The sequence below is a fragment of the Nomascus leucogenys genome, chromosome 7b, assembly GCF_006542625.1.
Source record: "Nomascus leucogenys isolate Asia chromosome 7b, Asia_NLE_v1, whole genome shotgun sequence".
In the NCBI taxonomy this organism is placed as follows: Eukaryota; Metazoa; Chordata; class Mammalia; order Primates; family Hylobatidae; genus Nomascus; species Nomascus leucogenys.
Window position 1 is genome coordinate 4,268,742 of NC_044387.1, and position 24,070 is coordinate 4,292,811.

Sequence of the window (24,070 nt, forward strand, 5' to 3'; positions counted from 1 at the left end):
TGATCAAACACAAGGAGTCACATGACGGTTGGAGGTTGCCTTGAAAACTGGTACCTATGGTGCTCTGGCTTTGCGGGTGTGGGTGGAAGAGGGCATCTGACTCTAGGAAGAGTGCCCGGTTCTCTTTTTCTGCAGAAAACCAAATTGTGAACCCCAATCCTAGACTATTCATCTATCATTTCTTTCTTTTTTTTTTGAGACGGAGTCTCACTCTGTCACCCAGGCTAGAGTGCACTGGTGCGATCTTGGCTCACTGCAAGCTCCGCCTCCCAGGTTCACGCCATTCTCCTGCCTCAGTCTCCCGAGTAGCTGGGAATACAGGCGCACACTGCCATGCCCAGCTAATTTTTTGTATTTTAGTAGAGATGGGGTTTTACTGTGTTGCCCAGGCTGGTCTCGAACTCCTGAGCTCAGGCAGTCCGCCCTCCCCTGCCTCCCAAAGTGCTGGGATTACAGGCATAAGCATGAGCGACCGTGCCTGGCCCTTTTTTTTTTTTTTTTCTTGAGATGAAGTCTCGCTCTGTCACCCAGGCTGGAGTGCAGTGCTGTGATCTCGGCTCACTGCAACCTCCGCCTTCCGGATTCAAGCAATTCTCCTGTCTCAGCCTCCCGAGTAGTTGGGATTACAGGTGCCCATGACCATGCCTGGCTAATTTTTGTATTTTTAGTAGAGACGGGGTTTCACCATATTGGTCAGGCTGGTCTCCATCTCCTGACCTCAGGTGATCCACCTGCCTCAGCCTCCCAAAGCTCTGGGATTACAGGCATGAGCCACCACGCCTGGCCTATTATTTATTTCTTTAAGGCCAAAATGCAAAGAGATTCCTGCCTGCAAGTTGCTGCATGTGACCCTCAGCTGAGGGTGATGGGGTTCCTAGAGCTTGGCGGTCTCCAAGGGGAGGTGCAGGAGGACTCCAGGAGTCCCATTTGTACCCAATGGTGGGGGCAGGTTGTTAGGAAGAAAGACAACTTAACTCTGCTTTGAATATTTTTTTAGAGAGTCTTGCTCTGTCGCCTAGGCTGGAGTGCAGTGGCGCAATCATGACTCGCTGCAGCCTTGAACTCCTGGCCTCCAGGCATCCTCCTGCCTCAACCTCCGAAGTCGCGGGGACTACAGGCATGTGCCACCATGCCTGGCTCATGTTTTTATTTTTTGTAGAGAGGTGGTCTTGCCATGCTGCCCAGGTTGTTCTTGAATCCCTGGGCTCAAGCCACCCTCCCATCTCAGCTTCCCAAGTACCTGGGACCACAGGCACATGCCACCATGCCCAGCTAGTTTTTTTTTTTAAAAAAAATCATTTTATGTAGAGATGAGGCCTCCTTGTGTTGCCTGGTCTTGAACTCTTGGATCGTCTCAAGTGATCCTCCCGCCTCAGCCTCCCCAAGTGCTGGGATTACCGTGTGAGCCACTGTGCCCAGCCTGCTTTCAATTCTTAAATCCCAGGGAGAAATATAAGCTGGCAAACGAAAGTTTTAGTCATCCCAATTTTGGGCTGTGCTAATCATATCCAGGATAGAGACTCGAAGCTAAAAGTCACCTTTTCTTTCACTCTCGTAATCCAGGAAAGGTCTAATTGGGACAAGCCTCTGGAGCTGCCTAGCGTGGGTGTCTGCTGGAAACTTCTAAAATGTCTCGGCCTATTTAATTGGAGAATTCACTGAAGAATTAAAGGACTCAGTAAAGAAGAGGTTTGGTTTGTTCATGAAAGTAAGTAGCTTGTGAAATGCTTTATTTTCCTGTGACTAAAATTCCACCTTGTAATTCCCAATAAGGATTGCTTTAAGCTATTCATTAATACAAATTAAACCTGTTTCACCATGCTCATAGGAAAATGTTAAAGTATCTTCATTCACCAGCTGAGGGCTGGCTCTTCTTTGAAGGTAGCTCTGAGATGTTTTGTAATGGAGACAAAGGCTTATTTAACTGTTGGGGAGGGGGAAGGAGGACTTAGGCCAGGCAGGCGGAGACGTGGAGGACGAGCCATGAGGGGCAATTTAGCTGCCTCTGAAAAGGTCCAGAGCTACCTTAAAAGACAGGGTTTCTATAACAAGTGGTCCTTTCTTTTCCTTTCTTTCTTTTTTTTTGAGACAGAGTCTCACTCTGTTGCCCAGGCTGGAGTGCAGTGGTGCGATCTCAGCTCACTGCAACCTCCAGCTCCCAGGTTCAAGCAATTCTCCTGCCTCAGCCTCCCAAGTAGCTGGGATTACAGGCAACCACTACCATGCCCAGCTAATTTTTTGTATTTTTAGTAGAGATGGGGTTTCACCATGTTGGCCAGGGTGGTCTCAAACTCCTGAACTCAAGTGATCCACCCACCTTGGCCTCCCAAAGTGCTGGGATTACAGGCGTGAGCCACCGCGCCCAGCGACAACTGGCTTTGTTGCCCAGGCTGGACTGCAGTGGCATGATCTTGGCTCACTGCAAGCTCCACCTGCTGGGTTCACGCCATTCTCCTGCCTCAGCTTCCCGAGTAGGTGAGACTATAGGTGCCCACCACCATGCCCGGCAAATTTTTTGTATTTTTAGTGGACATGGGGTTTCACCGTGTTAGCCAGGATGGTCTCGATCTCCTGACCTCGTGAGCCGCCTGCCTTGGCCTCCCAAAGTGCTGGGATGACAGGCGTGAGCCACGCGCCTGGCTTACAAGTGGCCCTTTCTAAGCCCCAAGATGTCACTGTCTTTTTGCTGAAGGCAGAAAAAGAATGTAGGCATGTTTGTCTGAGAGGGAGGGAGTAGTTTTAGGAGAAAGGACCAAGAGCACATTTTGAGTGGGAAGTAAGTGGTTTCATTTTCTAGCCTTGTGATATGGTTTGGCTCTGTGTCCCCACCCAAATCTCATGGTGAACTGTAATCCCCAGTGCTGGAGGTGGGGCCTGGGGGGAAGGACTGGATCATGGGGGTGATCCTTCATGAATGGTTTAGCACCATCCTCTTGGTGCTACTCTAGTGATAGAGTTCTCACAAGATCTGATCGGTGAAAAGTGTGCAGCACCTCCCGTCTCTTATTTCTGCTCCTGCCATGTAAGATGCTTACTCCCACTTCACCTGCTATGAGTCAAAGTTCCCTGAGGCCTCCCCAGAAGCAGAAGCTTCCTGTACAGCCTGTGGGCCACGAGCCAATTAAACCTCTTTTCTTTATAAATTACCAAGTCTCAGGGATTTCTTTATAGCAGACTAATACACCTTAAAATAGGGATTTATTTTATTATTATTATTTTTTTTGAGATAGGGTCTCGATCTGTCACCCAGGCTGGAGTGCAGTGGCATGATCTCAGCTCGCTGTAACCTCTGCCTCCCGGTTTGAAGCAATTCTCATGCCTAAGCCACCCGAGTAGCTGGAATTACAGGCGTGTGCCACCCTGCTCAGCTAATTTTTGTATTTTTAGTAGAGATGGGGTTTCTCCATGTTGGCCAGGCTGGTATCAAACTCCTGGACTCGAGCAATCTGCTCACCTTGGCCTCCCCAGGCATGACCCACCTTGCCTGGTCAGTTTTTTTTTTTTTTTTAATCCAGTTAATACTGGGTGCCATGACTCACATCTGTAATGCCAGTGCTTTGGGAGGCCGAGGTGGGAAGATCACTTGAGGCCAGGAGTTTGAGACCAGCCTGGGAAACATCTCATTTCTACCAAAAAACAAAAACAAAACAAAACAACAACAACAACAACAACAATAGCCAGGTGTGGTGGTGCACACCTGTAGTCCCAGCTCCTTGGGAGGCTGAGGCAGGAGGATTGCTGGAGCCTAGGAGTTCAAGGCTGCAGTGAACTCTGATTGCACCACTGTACTCCAGCCTGGGCAACAGAGCAAGAACGTATCTCCATTTAAGAAAAAATGCACCTAAGAAATCATCTTAGTACTTGGCAAGCTATTAAGGTTTTTTTTAAGTGTATTAATTACATAGCCAGTATAATAACTTAGTTGCTAAGAGCTTTGAGGTGGCTCCAAGCAAGAAGAAAGGAGGTGTTGTTAAGCTACAGCTCAGAGTCTCAGAATGAACTATTTCCAACTTCGCTGTCCTTTGCTTAACTGTGGGATAAATATAATTTTCTCAACATTCAACACATGTGTCCTTAATCGTCCTCTATGACACTGGTTCCACGTTGCCAACAGAACCCAGAACAGCCGCAAACACCTACTGGATTGTTACTGGCCTTTCCTGAGAGGATGACCCGGGCTTTGACCTTATTCATGTTGAAGTTCTTCAAGTAGGCCTCGTAGATTCTCTTGGCCAGAGATTTGAGATCTGCAGTTTCAGAATCTTCTATGTCATGTTCGCAGGTAAGAATTTCTGCTTTCAGTTTTGCTTTTTCAGATCTTGGCATTCGTCCAAAACGAATCGCTAGGGTTTGGAGGGGGAAACACAGGCATGAGCAGTGAGGTCATGACTGCGCGGACAGGGCTGGACGAGGGGCTCCCCCAGGACTTAAACCAGGAATGAAAATTCACAGGCAGTTCAGACCCATCCTTGATTACTACTCGGCCTTCCACTACGGAGAGATGAAAAACTCAAACTCCATACACTGTAGACGTTTAAACAGGTGCAGGCTGAAGGTGACACCATCGTTAACAGGTGCAGGCTGAAAGTGACACCATCGTTCGTCTTATTAGTAGGGTGCACACCACCATCAGGTGCATCATCAACCTTTCAGTGAAGGAGGTGAACGGGGCTTCGGGATGAGTTTATATAATAACTGCTTCTTTTTCCGGAAGGTAGACATGCAACTCTTATGAACGACTTACTTTAGTTACATTCACATCACAATTAGCATGTTCTGAAACTATTATATGATTGGCTAGAAGGAAATTCATAATGTGGTGAGATGTTTGAGGTGGCACACCCTTCCTATGGACGAGGTGAACATTCTGTCATTTTGGTGCCTTCCACTTGGTTTTTCGATTCTGTATCAAAGTCTTACCATTGAAGTTTCTAACAGCGAGTCCAATGACCACTGAATCTCAGCTATTTGAGACTTTTTCTTTTTTTTTTCTTTTTTTTTGAGACGGAGTCTCACTCTGTCGCCCAGGCTGGAGTGCAGCGGTACGATCTCAGCTCACTGCAACCTCCGCCTCCCGGGTTCAAGCTATTCTCCTGTCTCAGCCTCTCAAGTAGCTGGGATTACAGGTGTGCACTACCACGCCCAGCTAATTTTTGTATTTTTAGTAGAGACGGGGTTTTGCCATGTTGGCCAGGCTGGTCTCAAACTCCTGACCTCAAGTGATCCACCCGCCTCGGCCTCCAAAGTACTGGGATTACAGGTGTGTGAACCACCGCACCTGGGAGACTTTTATTTTTTTTCTTTCTTTCTTTCTTTCTTTTTTTTTTTTTTGAGACAGAATCTCCCTCTGTCGCCCAGGCTGGAGTGCAGTGGTGCAATCTCGGCTCACTGCAATCTCCGCCTCCCGGGTTCAAGCGATTCTTCTGCCTCAGCCTCCTGAGTAGCTGGGACTACAGGCATGCACCACCACACCCAGCTAATTTTTGTATTCTTAGTAGAGACGGGGTTTCACCGTATTGGCCAGGCTGGTCTCAAACTCCTGACCTGAAGTGATCCACCCACCTCAGCCTCCCAAAGTGCTGGGATTACAGGCGTGAACCACCGCGCCTGGGTGACTTTTATTTTCTTAGGCCACTCTGATTACAAAATGACTTGGGTGTGAAATGTTGAGGCACATTCATCCATAGCTTGGTCTGTTCCCTTGGAGCAAGGAAGGGGAACCGAGGAATGAACTGGGAAAATGTGCGGGGCCACCTTACCTACCGTTGTGTGACATCCCGACAGAAAGGCACTTGTGAAATCGACAATACTGGCATTTGTTTCTGTTCTTTTTCTGGATCTTGCAGCTGCGGTCGCACTTGTCATACACCAGCTTGAGTCGAATCGTTCGCCGAAAGAAGCCCTGTGAGGGTAATACACAGGAGATTTAAAGACCTGGGCCACTGAGAAACCAGCGCACTTGCTTTACTCACCTTTTTTGTTGCTCATTTATTGTTTCTTTTTAAATGAATGAAATTTAGAGAAAAGTTATTCTAGGCCAGGTGCGGTGATCACTCCTGTAATCCCAGCACTTTGGGAGGCAGAGGCGGGTGGATTACCTGATGTCAGGAGTTTGAGACCAGCCTAGCCAACATGGTGAAACCCTGTCTCTACTAAAAATACAAAAATTAGCCAGGCGTGGTGGTGTAAGTCTGTAGTCCCAGCTACTCGGGAGGCTGAGGCAGGAGAATCACTTGAACCCGGGAGGCGGAGGTTGCAGTGAGCTGAGATTGTGCCACTGCACTCCAGCCTATGCGACAGAGTGAGACTCCATCTCAAAAAAAAAAAAAAAAAAAAAGAAAGAAAGAAAAAAGAGAAAAGAAAGAAATAGTTCTTTTAAGAAGTCTGAAATGATTAGGACAAATACAGAACTTTAAATGTCGTTACATTTAATGTGAAAAACAATAAAATGAGGCAGCATTCAAAGTCATTTCAAAATGCCCTCATCTGACTTGGGAAAACACAATTATAGTTTTCCAAAGAGTTACTCAGCCTTGTTACAATGTATATGAATGTAACTATCCCCAGCATTGTGACATTTCCATATTTGTGACTAAAGACTTTCTAGGAATTTTTGTAAGAGTATATTAACTCCCTCAAAGACAAAAATTATAATAAAAGGAAGCCAGCTGTTTGTAAACAATTTTCTTGCTTTGTAAAAGCACCTTAAACTCTACCCAGCAAGAAACAGTGTTACTAAATAGTCCATAAAAAAACAAAACTAAATGAGTAATTAATCACGGCCCTAAGAAAAAGCCCACTTTATAAGGAGCTTTTTCAAAGGTATGTGGTTAGAAAACTTGCGAAGGACTTCACTTTTCCTTTGGGTTCTTTTTTCTCTTTGCTTTTTAAGTCATTCTTCTATATTTTTGCCACAGTGGGTCTGCTTGGCCTGCGGGAGAGGGACAGCAGTGTGCAGGGGAATGTGAGAGGCAGGCTGACGTCTTCATAATGTCCTTACCTAGGCTTGCACGGTGGGGAGGCTGAGGAACGAATGGGGTTAGAATGGGAAGGGTGGGGAGACAGGCTTCTAGACGGCAGAGTGCCACAGTATCTTGGCTGTGAGGTTCTCCCTGAGGCTCGGGGCAGAATGCTGGTGTTCCAAGATGGTACATTGTGCCAGAAAGGAGGTGGCATTTTCCAAGTTAGTGAACACCTGCAGCGTGCACCGTGAGAAGGGATTTCTGATTCAAACCAAACATTCAGATGGTGATCTCCCACATATCACGTACATAAAGCGCCAGACTTGAGCACGTCTGTGCAACCCTAAAGGGACGCTGCTGCAGGAGCTCTCCTCATAACCACCCTGGCAGTACCGCTGGCAGCATGCGGGACAACAGGGCCTGCCTTCATGCACTCCTGGCCTGGGTCACATCTGTTTAGGGCAGGCTGAGCCAGCAGGAGGATGAAGATGCACAGGGGGTTCCTGTGGCTTGAATCGGGTGGAGAAGCCCCTGATGTGCCGGAAGGAACTGCCGGTGGGGGGGCAGGAGCAGCCAGTCTCTGGTTCCAGTTCCTGCTGCTGGGGGCTGTGGGACCCTAAGCAAGATATTCTGTGTCTCTGATGGCCAATTCCCCCGGCAGGAGCATGAGAACACCTGCCCCACCTGGCCTTCAGGGAGGGTCCAGAGATCAACGGTAACGGCTCTCTGTCTTGTATTCGAATGAAGTGATGTTCTTAATGTGGCTTATTTTCTTTTCTCTCTCTTTTTTTTTTTTTTTTTTTTTTTTGGGGACGAAGTTTTACTCTTGTTGCCTAGGCTGGAGTGCAATGGCTCGATCTCAGCTCACTGCAACCTCCACCTCCCGGGTTCAAGCGATTCTCCTGCTTCAGCCTCCCAAGTAGCTGGGATTACAGGCACCCGCCACCACACCTGGCTAATTTTTGTATTTTTAGTAGAGACAGGGTTTCGCCATGTTGGCCAGGCTGGTCTTGAACTCCTGACCTCAGGTGATCCAGCCACCTCGACCTTCCAAAGTGCTGGGATTACAGGTGTGAGCCACCGCACCTGGTCCAATGTGGCTTATTTTCTTTTAAAGAACACACTTCTCTAAGTATTTGCAAAGCACAGAGGAACCATTTGTCCTAGACTCTCTAAAGCAGCAATCCCCAACCTTTTTGGCACCAGGGCCCGGTTTCATGGAAGACAATTTTTCCACAGATGGGGTTGGGGAGGGATGGTTTCAGGATGAAACTGTTCCACCTCGGAATGTCAAGTATTAGATTCTCATAAGGGGCGTACAAGCTAGATTCCTCAAATATGCAGTTCGCAACAGGGCTTATGCTGTCAGGGGTTCTGTGCTATAAAGAGAGGCTAATCTATCACTGACGTCAGTTTCCTTTTCTTTTTCTTTTTTTCTTTCTTTTTTTTTTTTTTAAGACGGAGTCTCACTTCTGTTGCCCAGGCTGGAGTGCAGTGGTGCAATCTTGGCTCACTGCAACCTCTGGCTCCTGGGTTCAAGCGATTCTCCTGTCTTTGCCTCTCGAGTAGCTGGGATTACAGGCGCCCACCACCATGCCTGGCTACTTTTTTTTTTGTATTTTTAGTAGAGACAGAGTTTCATCATGTTGGCCAGGCTGTTCTCGAACTCCTGATCTCAGGTGATCCACCCATCTCGGTCTCCCAAAGTGCTGGAATGATAGGCGTGAGATACCGCACCTGGCCTGAAGTCGGTTTCTTATCCGGGACTTTCTGCAATCTCTCAGTAATGATTGCCATTTGCTATTAAAGTAACCATAAGTAGTTGATGGTGGCGGCCACCGGGCCCTGTTCCAGCTCCCCTCTACCTTGCAGCCTTCACACGCGTGGACTCCGTAATGGTAGCCTGAGGCCTTGTCCCCGCAGATTCTACATTCGATGTTCAATGCTCCACTGGGAGACTCGTCCACGCTGCCGGGGACCACAGGATAAGTCACCGAGGAGGGGCTCGAAGCTGGTGAAAGCGTGTCTGGGGAAAAAGAGGAGAGACGGATGAATAGCCCAGGCATCACTATCCTGTGTCTGAACCGGGTCTATGAGGATGTGATTTCGCATATGAGGCATCTAGTGCTGAGGCATAAACCTCAGAACACCCATGCAGGGCCGGGCCCTGCCTCTGGGTCACACCCTCTTGCACTCCTACAGCTGCCATTGTGCTGTGCTTCCAAAGCCAGCATGCTCGCTCTCACTGCTGCTGAGCTGACCCCGAGCTCCGGACCCACACACCTCAGATCACACATCCCTGGACCCGCACATCTCGGACCCGCACATCTCCGCCCCGCACATCTCCGGGCCCGCGCGTCTCCCATCCACACATCCCGCCCCGCACATCTCCTCATTCCCACATCTTCGATCTGAGCATCTCCGCCCCGCGCATCTCCGGACCTGCACATCTCACATCTCCCATCCACACATCTTTAGATTCGGACATCTTTGGACCCGCACATCTCTGGACCCACGCATCTCCGGACCCGCGCGTCTCCGGACCCGTGGATCTCCAGACCCGGGCATCTCCGATCAGCTCATCTCTGCTCTGCACATCACCAGACCTGCACATCTATGGGCCCGCGCCTTGCCATCCCGCCCACACCTCACCCTGCAGGACTCCCCGTGCCCCTGCGCTGACAGTGCCACACAGAACTTGTTTGCTTCCTTCCTTCCAGTTCTTCCGCAATTGTTAACTCAGTAAATGGCACCAGAATACAGTATAAAAATCTGTGTGGGCAACACCAAATGCACAATCCATGAAAGAGAAAATATAAGTTGGAATCTATGAAAGCTAATGAAACCTTCTGCTCTGCAAAAGACATTGCTAAGAAAATTAAAGACAAGCCACAGACTGGGAGAACATATTTTCAATACACATGTGGTGATACACAAAGAGGTCTTAAAACAAACAACTCAGTTGAAAAATGGGGGCTGGGCGCGGTGGCTCACGCCTGTAATCCCAGCACTTTGGGAGGCCGGGGCAAGCGGATCACGAGGTCAGGACATCGAGACCATCCTGGCTAACACGGTGAAACCCGTCTCTACTAAAAATACAAAAAAATTAGCCGGGCATGGTGGCGGGTGCCTGTAGTCCCAGCTACTCAGGAGGCTGAGGCAGGAGAATGGTGTGAACCCGGGAGGCGGAGCTTGCAGTGAGCCCAGATGGTGCCAATGCACCCCAGCCTGGGTGACAGAGTGAGACTTCATCTCAAACAAAAAAAAAAAAAGAAAAGAAAAAAGAAAAAATTAGCATGCCGTGGTGGTGCGCACCTGTAGTCCCAGCTACTTGGGAGGCTGAGGCAGGGGAATCACTTGAACCTGGGAGGCAGAGGTTGTGGTGAGCTGAGATCGCGCCACTGCACTCCAGCCTGGCGACAGAGCAAGACTCCGTCTCAAAAGGAAAAAAAAAAAAAGAAAATGGGCAAAAGATCTGAACATCTGAACAGTCACTTCAGCAAGGATGATATTCGGATGGCAAGTAAGCATATGAAACGACGGTCAGCATGATATGTCATCAGGGCACTGAGAATGAGAACAACAATGTGGTGTCACCACACACCCACTAGGATGACTAAAATCCACGAAACTGATGTCATCAAATCTGGTGAGGATGTGGAGCAACAGGAACCCCCATTCATTGCTGGTGCGAATGCAACATGAGACAGCCCCCTTGGAGGACATTCTGGCAGTTTCTGACAAAGCAAAGCAGTTTTACTGTATGATGGAATCACACTCTTAGGTATTTGTCCAACTGATTTGAAAACTTCTGTCCACAGAAAACCTACATATGTTTACAGCAGCTTTATTCTTTTTCTTTTTGGAACAGAGTCTCACTCTGTCATCCAGGCTGGAGTGCAGTGGTGTGATCTCAGCTCACTGCAACCTCTGCCTCCAGGTTCAAGTGATTCTCCTGCCTCAGCCTTCCAAGTAGCTGGGATTACAGGTGCCCATTACCATGCCCAGCTAATTTTTGTATTTTAGTAGAGACAGCATTTCACCATGTTGGCCAGGCTGGTCTCAAACTCCTGACCTCAAGTGATCTGCCTGCCTTGGCCTCCCAAAGTGCTGGGATTACAGGTGTGAGCCACTGCACATGGCCAGCTTTATTCTTAATTGCCAAAAATTGGAAGCAACCAAGATGCCCTCAGATAGGTGAATAGATATACAAACTCTGGTACAAACAGACAGTGGGAACTCATTCAGTGTAAAAAGAAATGAGATATCAAGCCATGGAAAGACACGGATGACTCTTAAATGCATATTGTTATGAAAGAAGTCAGTCTGAAAAGGCTACATACTATATGATTTCAAATTCATGGCATTCTGGAAAAGGCAAAATTATAGCAATGGCAAAAGAACCATTTCTGGGCTGGCTGGGGGTGGGAGAGGCAGGGTTGAATAGGTGAAGCATGAGGTTTTTTGATGTGGTGAAACTATTCGTATGAAAATGTAACAGTGGTCTGGGCACGGTGGCTCATGCCTGTCATCCCAGCACTTTGGGAGGCCGAGGCCGGAAGATCACTTGAGCTCAGGAGTTTGACACCAGCCTGGGCAACATGGTGAAACCCTATCTTTACAAAAATACAAAAATTTGCTGGGCGTGGTGGTGTGCACCTGTAATCCCAGCTACTTGGGAGGCTGAGGTGGGAGGATCACCTGAGCCCTGGGAGGCTGAGGCTACAGTGAGCTGAGATTATGCTGCCACTGTACTCCAGCCTGGGTGTCACAGTGAGACCTCCATCAAAGGAGAGGAGAGGAAAGGAGAACAGAGGAGAGGAGAGGGGAGGGCAGGGGAGAGGAGGGGAGGGGAGGGGAGGAGAGGGGAGGAGAGGAAAGGAGAGGAGAGGGAAAGAGGAAGAAAGAAAAGGAAAGGAAAGGAAAGGGAAGGAAAGGGAAGGGAAGGGAAGGGAAGGGAAGGGAAGGAAAGGAAAGGAAAGGAAAGGAAAGGGAAGGAAAGGAAGGAGAGAGACCGGGCATGGTGGCTCACGCCTGTAATCCCAACACTTTGGGAGGCCGAGGTGGGTGGATCACGAGGTCAGGAGTTCGAGACCAGCCTGGCCCACATAGTGAAATGTCATCTTTTGTATTTTGTAAAAATACAAAAAATTAGCCAGGGGTGGTGGTGTGTGCCTGTAGTCCAGCTACTAGGGAAGCTGAGGCAGCAGAATGGCTTGAACCCAGGAGATGGAGGTTGCAGTGAGCCGAGATTGCGCCACTGCACTACAGCCTGGGTGACAGAGTGAGACAAGAAGGCAAGAAAGCAAGAAAGAGAGGGAAGGAAAATGTAGTGGTGGATACATGACACTATGCATTTGTGAAAACCCACAGAACTTTATAGTTCAGATTGAACCTAATGTGTGCAAATAAAACAAAAATAACTTAGGAGGTTGGAGGATCCCAGGGTGAAATGCAGAATGTAACAAAACAATCTAACTGTGCTACGAATGTAGGAAACAATCTCAGGGAAAAAACTGGGGGCAGGTGCGGAAAGGCGCTGCACTGAATAATTTCGAATGATTGGAATGTGGGTTAACAATTCTGATGCCACTGTACAGGTATATTGAAAATGAACAATGAATTCAAGGAATGGTGAAGTTGACAGGTAGGCAAGTGGAGGAGGCTAGAATGATCCATCTGGTAACAGATGAGGGCTGGAGACATCAGCACACACTCATGTTTGGCTTAATACAGCTACAGATGGCCACAGACAGAAATACCGATAGATTCCTGTATATACATATGTATTTGCTCTGTCAACTGAGAGCCTAAAAAAGGGATACTTCAGTAGCAACCTGAAATGATGATAGTGAACGCTGCCTGGGACCCACATGGAGCTGGATATAGTCTTGTTCTCGCCTCCCACAGTGGAAGATCGCTGAAGTCATGGGGCATCAGGTAAAGAGCTCAAAGTGGTTTTCTCTCAGCAGTGGGGCAAAGTTATCTCTAAAATAAACACTGCAATAGTCCCATCTAATGAAGCTGAAAAACAGGACCTGAAAGGATCAAACATTTTCCAAGTAACTTAATTGCACCCCAGAACAAAGTTCAGGAATATTTATAGGAAATCAAAAATATCCATTACCCAATAAAGTTCCCAACATATGACATCCAGTGAAAACTATTGGCCGGGCACGGTGGCTCATGCCTGTAATCCCAGCACTTTGGGAGGCCAAGGTGGGCGGATCACTTCAGGTCAAGAGTTCAAAACCAGCTTGGCCATCATGGTGAAACCCCGTCTCTGCTAAAAATACAAAAAATTATCTGGGCATGGTGGTGAGTGCCTGTAATCCCAGCTATTTGGGAGGCCGAGGCAGGAGAATCACTTGAACCCAGGAGGTGGAGGTTACAGTGAGCCGAGATTGTGCCATCGCACTCCAGCCTGGGTGAGAGAGCAAGACTCCATCTCCAAAAAAAAAAGAAAGAAAAATTACAGGACACATGAAGAATCAGAAAAATATGACCCATGACAAGGAGAAAAATAACTGAATAGAAAGGGACTCAGAAGTGACACAGATGATAGAAATTGTGGCTAAGAGTTTTTTTTTTTTTTTTTTTTTGAGATGAAATTTCACTCTTGTTGCCCAGGCTGCAGTGCAATGGTGTGATCTCAGCTCACTGCAACCTCTGCCTCCCAGGTTCAAGCAATTCTCCTGCCTCAGCCTCCCGAGTAGCTGGGATTACAGGCATGTGCCACTGTGCCTGGCTAATTTTGTATTTTTTGTAGAGACAGGGTTTCTCCACGTTGGTCAGGCTGGTCTCGAACTCCTGACCTCAGATGATTTCCCAACCTCGGCCTCAAGACATTTTTAAAAAGTTATTCTGGGCTGGGTACAGTGGCTCATGCCTGTAATCCCAACACGTTGGGGGGCCAAGGCAGGAGGATTGTTTGAACCCAGGAGTTTGAAACCAGTCTGGGCAACAAAGTGAGATCCCTGTCTCTTCAAAAAATTTAAAAATTAGCCAGGTGTGTGGTGGTGTGTGCCTGTGGTCCCAGGTACATAGGAGGCTGAGGTGTGAGGATTCCTTGAGACCAGGAGGTTGGGGCTGCAGTGAGCTGTGATCATGCCACTGCACTCCAGCCTGGGCAACAGAGTGAGACCCTGTCTCTAAATCAAAACGGCAAAAAAAGTTATTCTGACCATATTCTAAATGTTTAAGAAGCTGAGTGAAAGACTGGACATGTTATATAGATACATGGGTGAAAACAGAACAAAATCATGCTTCTAGTTATGAAAACTATAATATCTAATAAGGAAAATACACTGGATAGGATTAGGAGCAGATTAGATATTGCAAAAGAAAAAATTAGTAAATTTGAAGATGTAGCAATAGAAAGTGTCCAAAATGAAACACAGAAACAAGACTTAAAAGAAGAACTTAGCATTAGTGAACTGTATGACAACTTCAAGTGGCCTAATGTATGTATAATTGGAGCTCCCAAAGGTAGACAGAGAAGGACAAAAAAGTTTGAAGAAATAATGGCCTAACCTTCTGAATTTGATGAAAACAATAAGTGCACTGATCCCAGACGCTCAATGAACCTCAAGCACGAGAAACATAAAGGAAGAAACCATCAAATGGTTCAGAATTGGTGAGAAAGAAAAAAATTGAGAAGCAGCCAGATATACAAAAAGATAAAAGATAACAAGTGGTTGGCAAGCATGTAGAGAAAAAAGAACCCACGTCCACTGTTGGTAGTATTGTGAGTTAGAATAGCATTATGGAAAATAAGTATGGAGGTTCCTCAAAAAAACAAAAATAGCACTACATATGATCCAGCAATCCCACTTCTGGGTTTATATCCAAAGAGATTGGAAGCAGGATGCTGAAGAGATGTCTACACTTCCATGTCTACTGCGGCAGTATACACAGTAGCCTGATGTGGAATCATCCTAAATGGTCATCGATGAATGAAGAGATAAAGAAAATGTGATACACACACACACACACACACACACACACGACTACTATTCAGCCTTAAAAAAGAAGGAAATTCCATTTGCAACAACCTGGGTAAATCTGGAAGGTATTATGCTAAGTAAAATAAGCCAGGCACACAAAGACACATACCATGTGATCTCATATGTGAAATCTAAAGAGGTCAAACTCATAGCAGTAGAGAGTGGAATGGTGGTTATCAGGGGCTGAGGTTGAGGGAGGGAATGGGGAGATGTTGGTCAAAAGGAAAAAAGTTTTAGTTAGACAGGAAGAATAAGATTTAGTGATCTACTACCCAGTACGGTGACCATAATTAATAATGATGTATTGTGTATTTCAAAATTGCTCAAGGAATAGACTTTTTTTTTTTTTTTGAGATGGAGTCTTGCTCTGTTGCCCAGGCTGGAGTGCAGTAGCACGATCTTGGCTCACTGCAGCCTCTGCCTCTTGGGTTCAAGTGATTCTCCTGCCTCAGCCTCCCAAGTAGCTAGGACTACAGGCGTGTACCACCATGCCTGGCTGATTTTTGTGTTTTTAGTAGGGACAGGGTTTCACCATGTTGGCCAGGCTAGTCTCAAACTCCTGACCTCAAGTGATCCACTCGCCTTGGCCTCCCAAAGCGCTGGGATTGGACCTGGCCTCAAGGAGCAGCCTTTACATGTTCTCACCACACACAAAAAATGGTAAGCGTGTGAGCTGGTGGATATGTTCATTAGCTTGATTTACACATTCCACAATGTAAACATAGACCAAAACATCACATTGTGCCCCATAAAAGTTATTATTTGTCAGTTAAAAATTAAACTAAAATTAATAAATAAAGTTAAAGCAACCAGATAAAGAGGACATATAACATGCAGAGAAACAAAAATAAGAATGACACCAAGTTTCTTTTAGAAATGATGCAAGCCAGAAGACAGTGGGGACCAGCACAGTGGCTCACACTTGTAATCCTTGTAATCCCAATACTTCGGGAGGCAGAGGTAGGAGGATTGCTAGAGGTCAGGAGTTCGAGAGGAGCCGGTCAACATAGCGAGTCTCCACCTCTACAAAAAATTTTAAAAATTGGCTGGGCATGGTGGTATATACCTCTAGTCCTAGTTCCTCAGGAGGCTGAGGCAGGACGATTGCTTGAGCCCAGGTGTTTGAGACTGCAGTGAGCTACGATGGCAACACCACACTCCATCCTCAGCATCAGTGCAAGATCCTGTCTCTAAAAATAATAATAATAATAATAATAATAATAAATTAATTAAAAACAAGAACATAGTAGGAACATCTTAAAAGTATTTAAAGAAAAAAAGTGGCCAGGCTCGGTGGCTCATGCCTGTAATCCCAGCACTTTGTGAGGCTGAGGCGGGCAGATCGCAAGGTCAGGAGATTGAGACCATCCTGGCTAACATGGTGAAACCCCGTCTCTACTAAAAAATACAAAAAAATTAGCCAGGCGTGGTGGTGGGTGCCTGCAGTCCCAGCTACATGGGAGGCTGCAGCAGGAGAATGGTGTGAACCCAGGAGGCAGGGCTTGCAGTGGGCCAAGATGGCGCCACTGCACTCCAGCCTGGGTGACAGAGCGAGACTGTCTCAAAAAAAAAAAAAAAAAATTGCCAATGTAGAATCACAAACTTTTTTCTTTTTCTTTTCCTTTTTGTTTTGAGGGGGAATGGAGTCTTGCTCTGTCACCCAGGCTGGAGTGCAGTGGCGTGATCTTGGCTCACTGCAACCTTTGCCTTCTGGGTTCAAGCAATTCCCCTGTCTCAGCCTCCCAAGTAGCTGGGACTACAGGCGTGAGCCACCACGCCCAGCTAATTTTTGTATTTTTAGTAGAGACAGGGTTTCACCTTATTGGTCAGGCTAATCTTGAACTCCTGACCTCAGGTGATCCACCCGCCTCAGCCTCCCAAAGTGCTGGTTTTACAGGCGTGAACCACTGCGCCCGGCCCTTTGAATCACATACTTTCTAGAATGAAGGTTGTATGAAGACTTTTTCAGACATACAAAAGCTAGTAATTTGTTACCAGTAGAGCCATATTACAGGTGATATCATAGGAAGTCTTTCAGGCAGGAAGAGAATGATAGCAGATGGAAATCTGGATTTATACAAAGGTATACAGCACTAGAAAAGGTAATTATGTGGGTAAATGTAAAAAACTTTTCTTACTACTATCTTAAAAAGATAACTGGCTGTCTATGTAAAACAATAACATATTGTAATATTTATAATGTAGGTAAATAAATAAAATTATGTGAAACATTACCACAAATGCATGAAGGAAAAATGAAATATACCGTCATAAAGTTCTTATAATATCTGTAAGATAGAATGATACCACTGGAAGGTAGACAGGGAGACGTTAGAGAGATACACTATAAACCCTAAAGCAACTACTAAAATAACACCAGAAGGTGTTATAAATAATAAGCCAACAAAGGAGATAAAGTGGAATCTTAAAAATGACTCAATTAGGCCGGGTGCAGTGGCTCACGCCTATAATCCCAGCATTCTGGGAGGCCGAGGCATGCAGATCACAAGGTCAGGAGTTTGAGACCAGCTTGACCAACATGGTGAAACCCTGTCTCTACTAAAAATACAAAAAAAAAAAAAAAAAAATTAGCCTGGCATGGTGGTGCATGCCTGTAATCCTAGCTACTCAGGAGGATGAGGCAGGAGAATTGCTTGAACCTGGGGGGCGGAGGTTGCAGTGAGCCAAGATCGCGCCATTGCACTCCAGCCTGGAGACAGAGAGAGACTCCGTCTCAAAAAACAAAATTAAATGAGACAAAACAAAACAAAAAAGACTCAATTAATTCGAGAAGGCATAAAAAGAGGAAAACGGAACAAAACAAAGATGTACCAAAGAGAACAAATTGCGAGATAATAGATTTAAATCAAATTAAAGGCACAAACAAGTTAAAAGAAAAAGAATGAGAAAAGATATACCATGTTAACACCAATCAAAAGAAAGCTGCAGTGGCTACATCAATATCAGACAAAGTAGTGTTCAGAACAAATAATTTTACCATGGATTAAAACAGCAATTTCATAATAATAAAAGGTTCAGTTCATCAACAGAATATAACAAGCCTAAATGTTTATGCACCTAAATGTTTTAAATAGAGTTCAAAAATATAAAGCCGGTAATTAGCCAGGCCTGGTAGCATGTGCCTGTAATCCCAGCTACTAAAGAGGCTGAGGCATGAGAATTACTTGAACCTGAGAGGAGGAGGTTGCAGTGAGCTGAGATTGCACCACTGTGCTCCAGCCTGGGCAACAGAGTGAGACTCTGTCTCAAAAAAAAAAAAAATGTATATATATGGCTGGGCATGGTGGCTCACGCCTGTAATCCCAACACTTTGGGAGGCTGAGATGAGCAGATCGCTTGAGCCCAGGAGTTTGAGACCAACCTGGGCAACATGGCGAAATCCCATCTTTACAAAAAATACAAAAAAATTACCCGGGCATGGTGGCAGGTACCTGTAGTCTCAGCTACTTGGGAGGGTGAAGTAGGAGGATTACCTGGGCCTGGGAGGTTGAGGCTGCAGTAAGCTGAGATCATGCCACTGAACTCCAGCCTGGGATCAGGGTGAGACCCTCTCTCAAATAAATAAATAAATAAATAAATAAAGTATCCATAAAAAAAGGACATTGATAAATTGGATTTCATCAAAATTAAAAACTGGTCTGGCATGATGGCTCACACCTGTAATCCCAGCACTCTGGGAGGCCGAGGTGGGAGGGTCGCTTGAGTCCAGGAGTTCAAGACCACCCCTGGCAACGTAACAAGTCTCCATATCTACAAAAAAAAAATTAGCCAAGCATGGTGGTACACACCTGTGGTCCCAGCTATTCAGGAGGCTGAGGTCAGAGGGTTTCCTGAGCCCAAGATGTGAAGGCTGCAGTAAGCCATGATCGCACCACTGCACTCTAGCCTGGGCAACAGATTGAGACCCTATCTCCAAAACAACACAAACAAAAAAAATCTTTTTTTTTTTTTTTTTTTAAGATACTATTAGTAGAAAGAAAAGACAGACAAACCACACACTGGGGAAAATATCTGTAGATCACATGTCTGATGAAGTATTTGTATTCAAAATATATAAATAATGTTCAATAGTGAATAGTAGAAAAGCAACTCAATTAAAAAATGAGCAAAAGATTTGAACGGAAATGTCACCGAAGAAGATATATGGCAAATAAGCATACGAAAAGATGCTCAACATCACTAGGGGAGTGCCAATAAAAACCACCACAGTGAGAAACCATCACACACCTACTGACATGGTTAAAAAAAAAAGACTGATCATGTCTCATGTTGATGAGGGTATGGAGGAACTGGAACTCCCCCATACACTGCCAGTGGGAATATAAAATAGTATAGCATTTTCTAAGATTTTTCTGAAATGTTGGAAAAGATTTTGGCAGTTTCTTAAAAAGTTACACAAACACCTGCCGTCTGTTCCAGCCATCATACTCCTAGGTATTTATTCAAGAGAAATGAAAGCAGAGGGCTGTACAGAGACTTGTACGTGAATGTCCATAGCAGCTTTATTTGTAATAGCCACAAGCTAGAAACAACCTAAATGCTCATCAACAGGTGCGTGAATCAGCAAACTGTGCTATGTCCACATGATGGATGAAGAATGAATATTGACGCTTGCTGCAATGCAGATGAGTCTCACAGCCGTTCTGCAGAGTGAAAGAAGCCAGCCTAGAAAGAGTACGTGCTGTATGATTCCATTTATATAAAATTCTAGGAAATATAAGGCAACCTAGAATGATAGAAGGTGGATCCATGGTTTACTGGGGGAGGGAGGCAGGGAGGCACGGGGCTGTGGAAAGAGGAATTAGAAAACAGCACAAGTAAACTTTAGGGGTGACAGACAGAGGCACTACTGATAGACATAGGAGGCAGATAAGGGGGGAGTCCCCAGAGAATCTGCAACCTGCCCCACAAGTGTTTACCTCAGATGCTTTTGTGCAGATGAGGGAACCTGCCTAGGGTTCCCTTGTCTAGACAGGCCTGCAAGGGACGGGGACCCACCTGGGCATTGGGAGAATGGGGCGGAGCCACGGGAAGTTCTCACCTTGTGCAGCGGGAGGAGCCAGGCCTCCAGCTCTTGTGTGGTGGCCTGCTAATCAGTCTGTGAGCTGGGAACCCATTGGCAGGATCCCCTCCAGCTTTGCTGAGAGTTTTTTTTTTTTTTCCTTTTCGCCCAATACTGCTCTCCTCACCCTTCAACGTGTCCACTTGCCTAATTTTTCCTGGTCATGACACAAGAACCCAGATTTAGTTGAACTAAGGAGCAAAAATTCTACATCGTTATTTTGAGTGTGATGATGGTTTCACAGATGCATGTGTGTTTACGCCCAACAGATTGTACACTTTAAATACATGCAGTTTATTGTATGTCAATTATGGCAATAAAGCCGGGAAGAAATACCAGGGATAAAATGGTACGTTGGCCGAGTGAACCAGCCTCACCCATCCGGTCTCCTGGGTGTAAAGTTTAAAGTAAGTGCATTTAATATCCGGCTCTTCTGAGAGACCAGTCTGCATAACTAGGAATATTACCCAAAAGATCAGATTAGGTACAAATATGAACGATCTAATTTACAAATAAGAAATAATCTTAAATAACCTCATCTCTCAGACTTTGCAGTTAACAGTACAGTAAAACCTGGAAGGAAGGAAAGAGGTTTTAAGAATTGTGAGATGAGTACAAATGACCACATGTATGAATAACAGTGAGGAAATGCTGGGAGGGAAATAAGAAATGGGTTATCACCCACTCGCTACTTTAAAGGCTGGTGGTCAAAACCAGGGATGGGTGACCAGGACGCTTCAGTGTGGTCACTTTTCGTAAGTTCCCCTTTTTATTCTTTTTGCCATAAAGTTCCTTGGAATTGGTTCAAAACAAATGTGGAACCCTCTTTCTCCTCCCCTGAACCCTTGCTATTTATTTATTTATTTATTTAAAGACGGAGTCTCACTCTGTTGCCCAGGCTGGAGTGCAGTGGTGTGATCTTGGCTCACTGCAACCTCCGCCTCCTGGGTTCAAGCGACTCTCCGGCCTCAGCCTCCTGAGTAGCTGCGATTACAGGCCGAGATCGCACCACTGCACTCCAGCCTGGGCAACAAGAGTGAAACTCTGTCTCAAAAAATAAAAAAATAAAAAATAAAATATTTTACATTAATTGGATCATAAGAAATATGTCCTTAAGCTTAAGAGGTGCAAGCCTCCACGCCCAGCTAATTTTTTTTGTATTTTTAGTAGAGATGAGGTTCCACCATGTTGGCCAGGTTGGTCTCGAACTCCTGACCTCAGGTGATCCACCCGCCTCGACCTCCCAAAGTGCTGGGATTATACGCATGACCACCGTGCCCGGCCTGCTCTTAATTTATTTAGATAGGAAGCACAGTTCAGTCTGTGGAATTGGGTTAAATGTGGCTTTTAATGGATTATATAGACCACAAGGCTAGTATGCAGGAAATTCTCAAGCCTTACCTCTGTCAGAACTTCCAGATGAGTTCAAAATACATTTTAGATTATAGTTCTTGACAATGACCTAAAAGATACTACTTTTAGAAAAGGACCCCTGAGTCTACTTAGAAGAGCAGGGTTCCCTCTTGCAATGAGGACCAGGGGTCAGGAGAGAGCACAGAAGAAGGGGTCCTGTGTTTAAGCTGCCAGGGGAGGCAGGAGGGGGCTGGGCAGCCCTCCTGGCCACTGCCGGGAAAGAACTTTCCACAGCTAGAGCCACACACCCACCCACTCCCGCAGCTCACACCAATTCCGTATTTCAGAACAAGCTCTAGAGTATATCTTACCCAAAGAGAAAAAGTGTATCTCTGAACTCTTTTACTAGACAATGAACTATATTTTTCACCCTGGGGGTGGGGCTGGGGGAGCCTGCCTGCCTTAAAAAAGAAAAGAAAGGCAAAAAAAAAAAAAAAAAAAAGGCAAGATAAATCTTTTCAAATCCATAAGGAAAACATTTTTCTGATAAATAGCACAAATAGTCATTATAGGAAAATGGTGAACCAGCATGGGGTGTGTCTGTGATGGGTGAAGAAAGGTCCCGTGCTGTGGCATTAAGAGCTGGGTTCTGGGCTGGTGATCTCCAGCACGTCAGTGTGTCCTGGGACCTGCCTCCTTTCCTCCTTCCTTAAATAAACATAATGACGACCTCACAAGGCTGCTCTGGGCTTAGGCAAGCCGAGGTGTGAGGTGTGGGGGCAGCCTGCAGTGCTCAGGAAGCAATGCGGTCATCGTCAAGGCCATTGACCCGGATTCGCTGCAAGGCAACCTACCCAGGCCACTCAAGGCACCACCTGACGCGGAGCCTTTTCCTTGCTGTCCTCCAGCCTCCCTGTCCCCTTCCCCACTGCTCTGGGAGCCATCATCTCCCTACACCTTCACTCTCTCCACAGTGCTTATCCTCTGCTTAAAGGGCCAGGAGAAAGGGAGTCAAAACTTGCACCATCTGTAAACGTCTGTCAGGGTGACTCCCAAAGCTGTTTGGTCACAAAGGCCCCCCAGAGTCCTCAGGGGCTCACTCACCTCTTGCAATTCCTGATTGACTAAGCTGAGAACACTGCCACCTTTTACAAGGCGCGATCACGCCAGCATGCAGAGAATAGCCCTCTAGAGCCAGCTGAGAGGCGGGGTCCGGGCCTGGCACTGTCTTTCTGGCTGTATGAACCGTGGCAGGTCACTTTTTTTTTTTTTTTTTTTGAGATGGAGTCTTGCTGTGTTGCCCAGGCATTACAGGTGTGCACCACCATGCGTGGCTAATTTTTGTATTTTCAGTAGAGATGGGGTTTCACCATGTTGACCAGGCTGGTCTTGAACTCCTGACTTCAAGTGATCCGCCCGCCTCAGCCTCCCAAAGTGCTGGGATTACAGGCATGAGCCACCACGCCCGGACTTTTTTTTTTTTTTTTGAGATGGAGTCTCACTCTGTCGCCCAAGCTAGAGTGCAGTGGCATGATCTCCGCTCACTGCAACCTCTGCCTCCTAGGTTCAAGCAATTCTCCTTGCCTCAGCCTCCTGAGTAGAGTAGCTGGGATTATAGGCACCTGCCACCACACCCAGCTAATGTTTTGTATTCTTTAGTAGAGACGGGGTTTCGCCATGTTGGCCAGACTGGTCTTGAACTCCTGACCTCGGGTGATCCGCCTGCCTCAGCCTCCCAAAGTGGTGGGATTATAGGCGTGAGCCACCGTGCCCAGCCAAGTTACTTAATTTCTCTGAGCTTATTTCTGTATAGTCACGCACTGCACAGTGACATTTTGGTCAACAATAGACCGTAAGTTCAACTGTGGTATCATGGTCCCATAAGATGATAATACTGTATTTTTGCTGTAACCTTTTCTATTATATGTTTTGGTATGTTTAGATGCACAACTACTTACCATTGTGTCACAGGGGCCTACGCTGTTCAGTACAGTAACACGTTGTACAGGTGCGTGCTCGGGAGCAACAGGCTGCACCGCAGAACCTCGGTGTGCAGCAGGCTGTACCACCTGGGTTTAGGTGTACTCTATGACTCACACAATGATGAAATCGCCTAAGGATGCATTTCTCACAACCTGTCCCTGTCATTAAGCAACATGACTGTAATACCCATGTACACACCACCCAGGTTTATCACACTGCCGAAGTCTTTTAAAAATATACAACCTAGAGAGAATTAGAGTCCCCCATGGGACCCGTCCCCAGTTCTCCCTCCATCTTGCCCAGGAGGTGACTGAGTCCTTAAAGCTGAGATGCCCTTTGCAATATGTGTGTGTCTGTTTCCACCAGTGATGTACTAGATTGTTTAGTGTTAAAGATTTTACCTGGGCCGGGTGCAGTGGCTCACGCCTGTGATCACTGCACTTTGGGAGGCTGAGGCAGGCGACCACCTGACGTCAGGAGTTTGAGACCAGCCTGGCCAACATGGTGAAACCCTATCTCTACTAAAAATACAAAAATTAGCCGGGTATGGTGACGGGTGCCTGTAATCCTAGCTACTAGGGACGCTGAGGCAGGAGAACTGCTTGAACTCGGAAGATGGAGGTTACAGTGGGCTGAGATCGCACCACTGCACGCCAGCCTGGGCAACAAGAGCAAAACTCTGT

General features: G+C 46.3%; 1 protein-coding gene across 2 annotated transcripts in view; it reads right to left on the reverse strand.

The window, feature by feature from the left end:
• PPARA (peroxisome proliferator activated receptor alpha) overlaps window positions 1-24,070 on the reverse strand; it is a 94,163-nt gene that overhangs the window by 19,571 nt on the left and 50,522 nt on the right. For both annotated transcript variants that reach the window (XM_030815368.1, XM_030815369.1), the window contains exons 4-6: window positions 8,828-8,988; window positions 5,764-5,902; window positions 4,141-4,343 (exon numbers count right to left, since the gene is read on the reverse strand). In XM_030815368.1, the coding sequence (XP_030671228.1) occupies window positions 4,141-4,343; window positions 5,764-5,902; window positions 8,828-8,988 (503 nt within the window). The remainder of the gene's footprint in view (window positions 1-4,140; window positions 4,344-5,763; window positions 5,903-8,827; window positions 8,989-24,070) is intronic.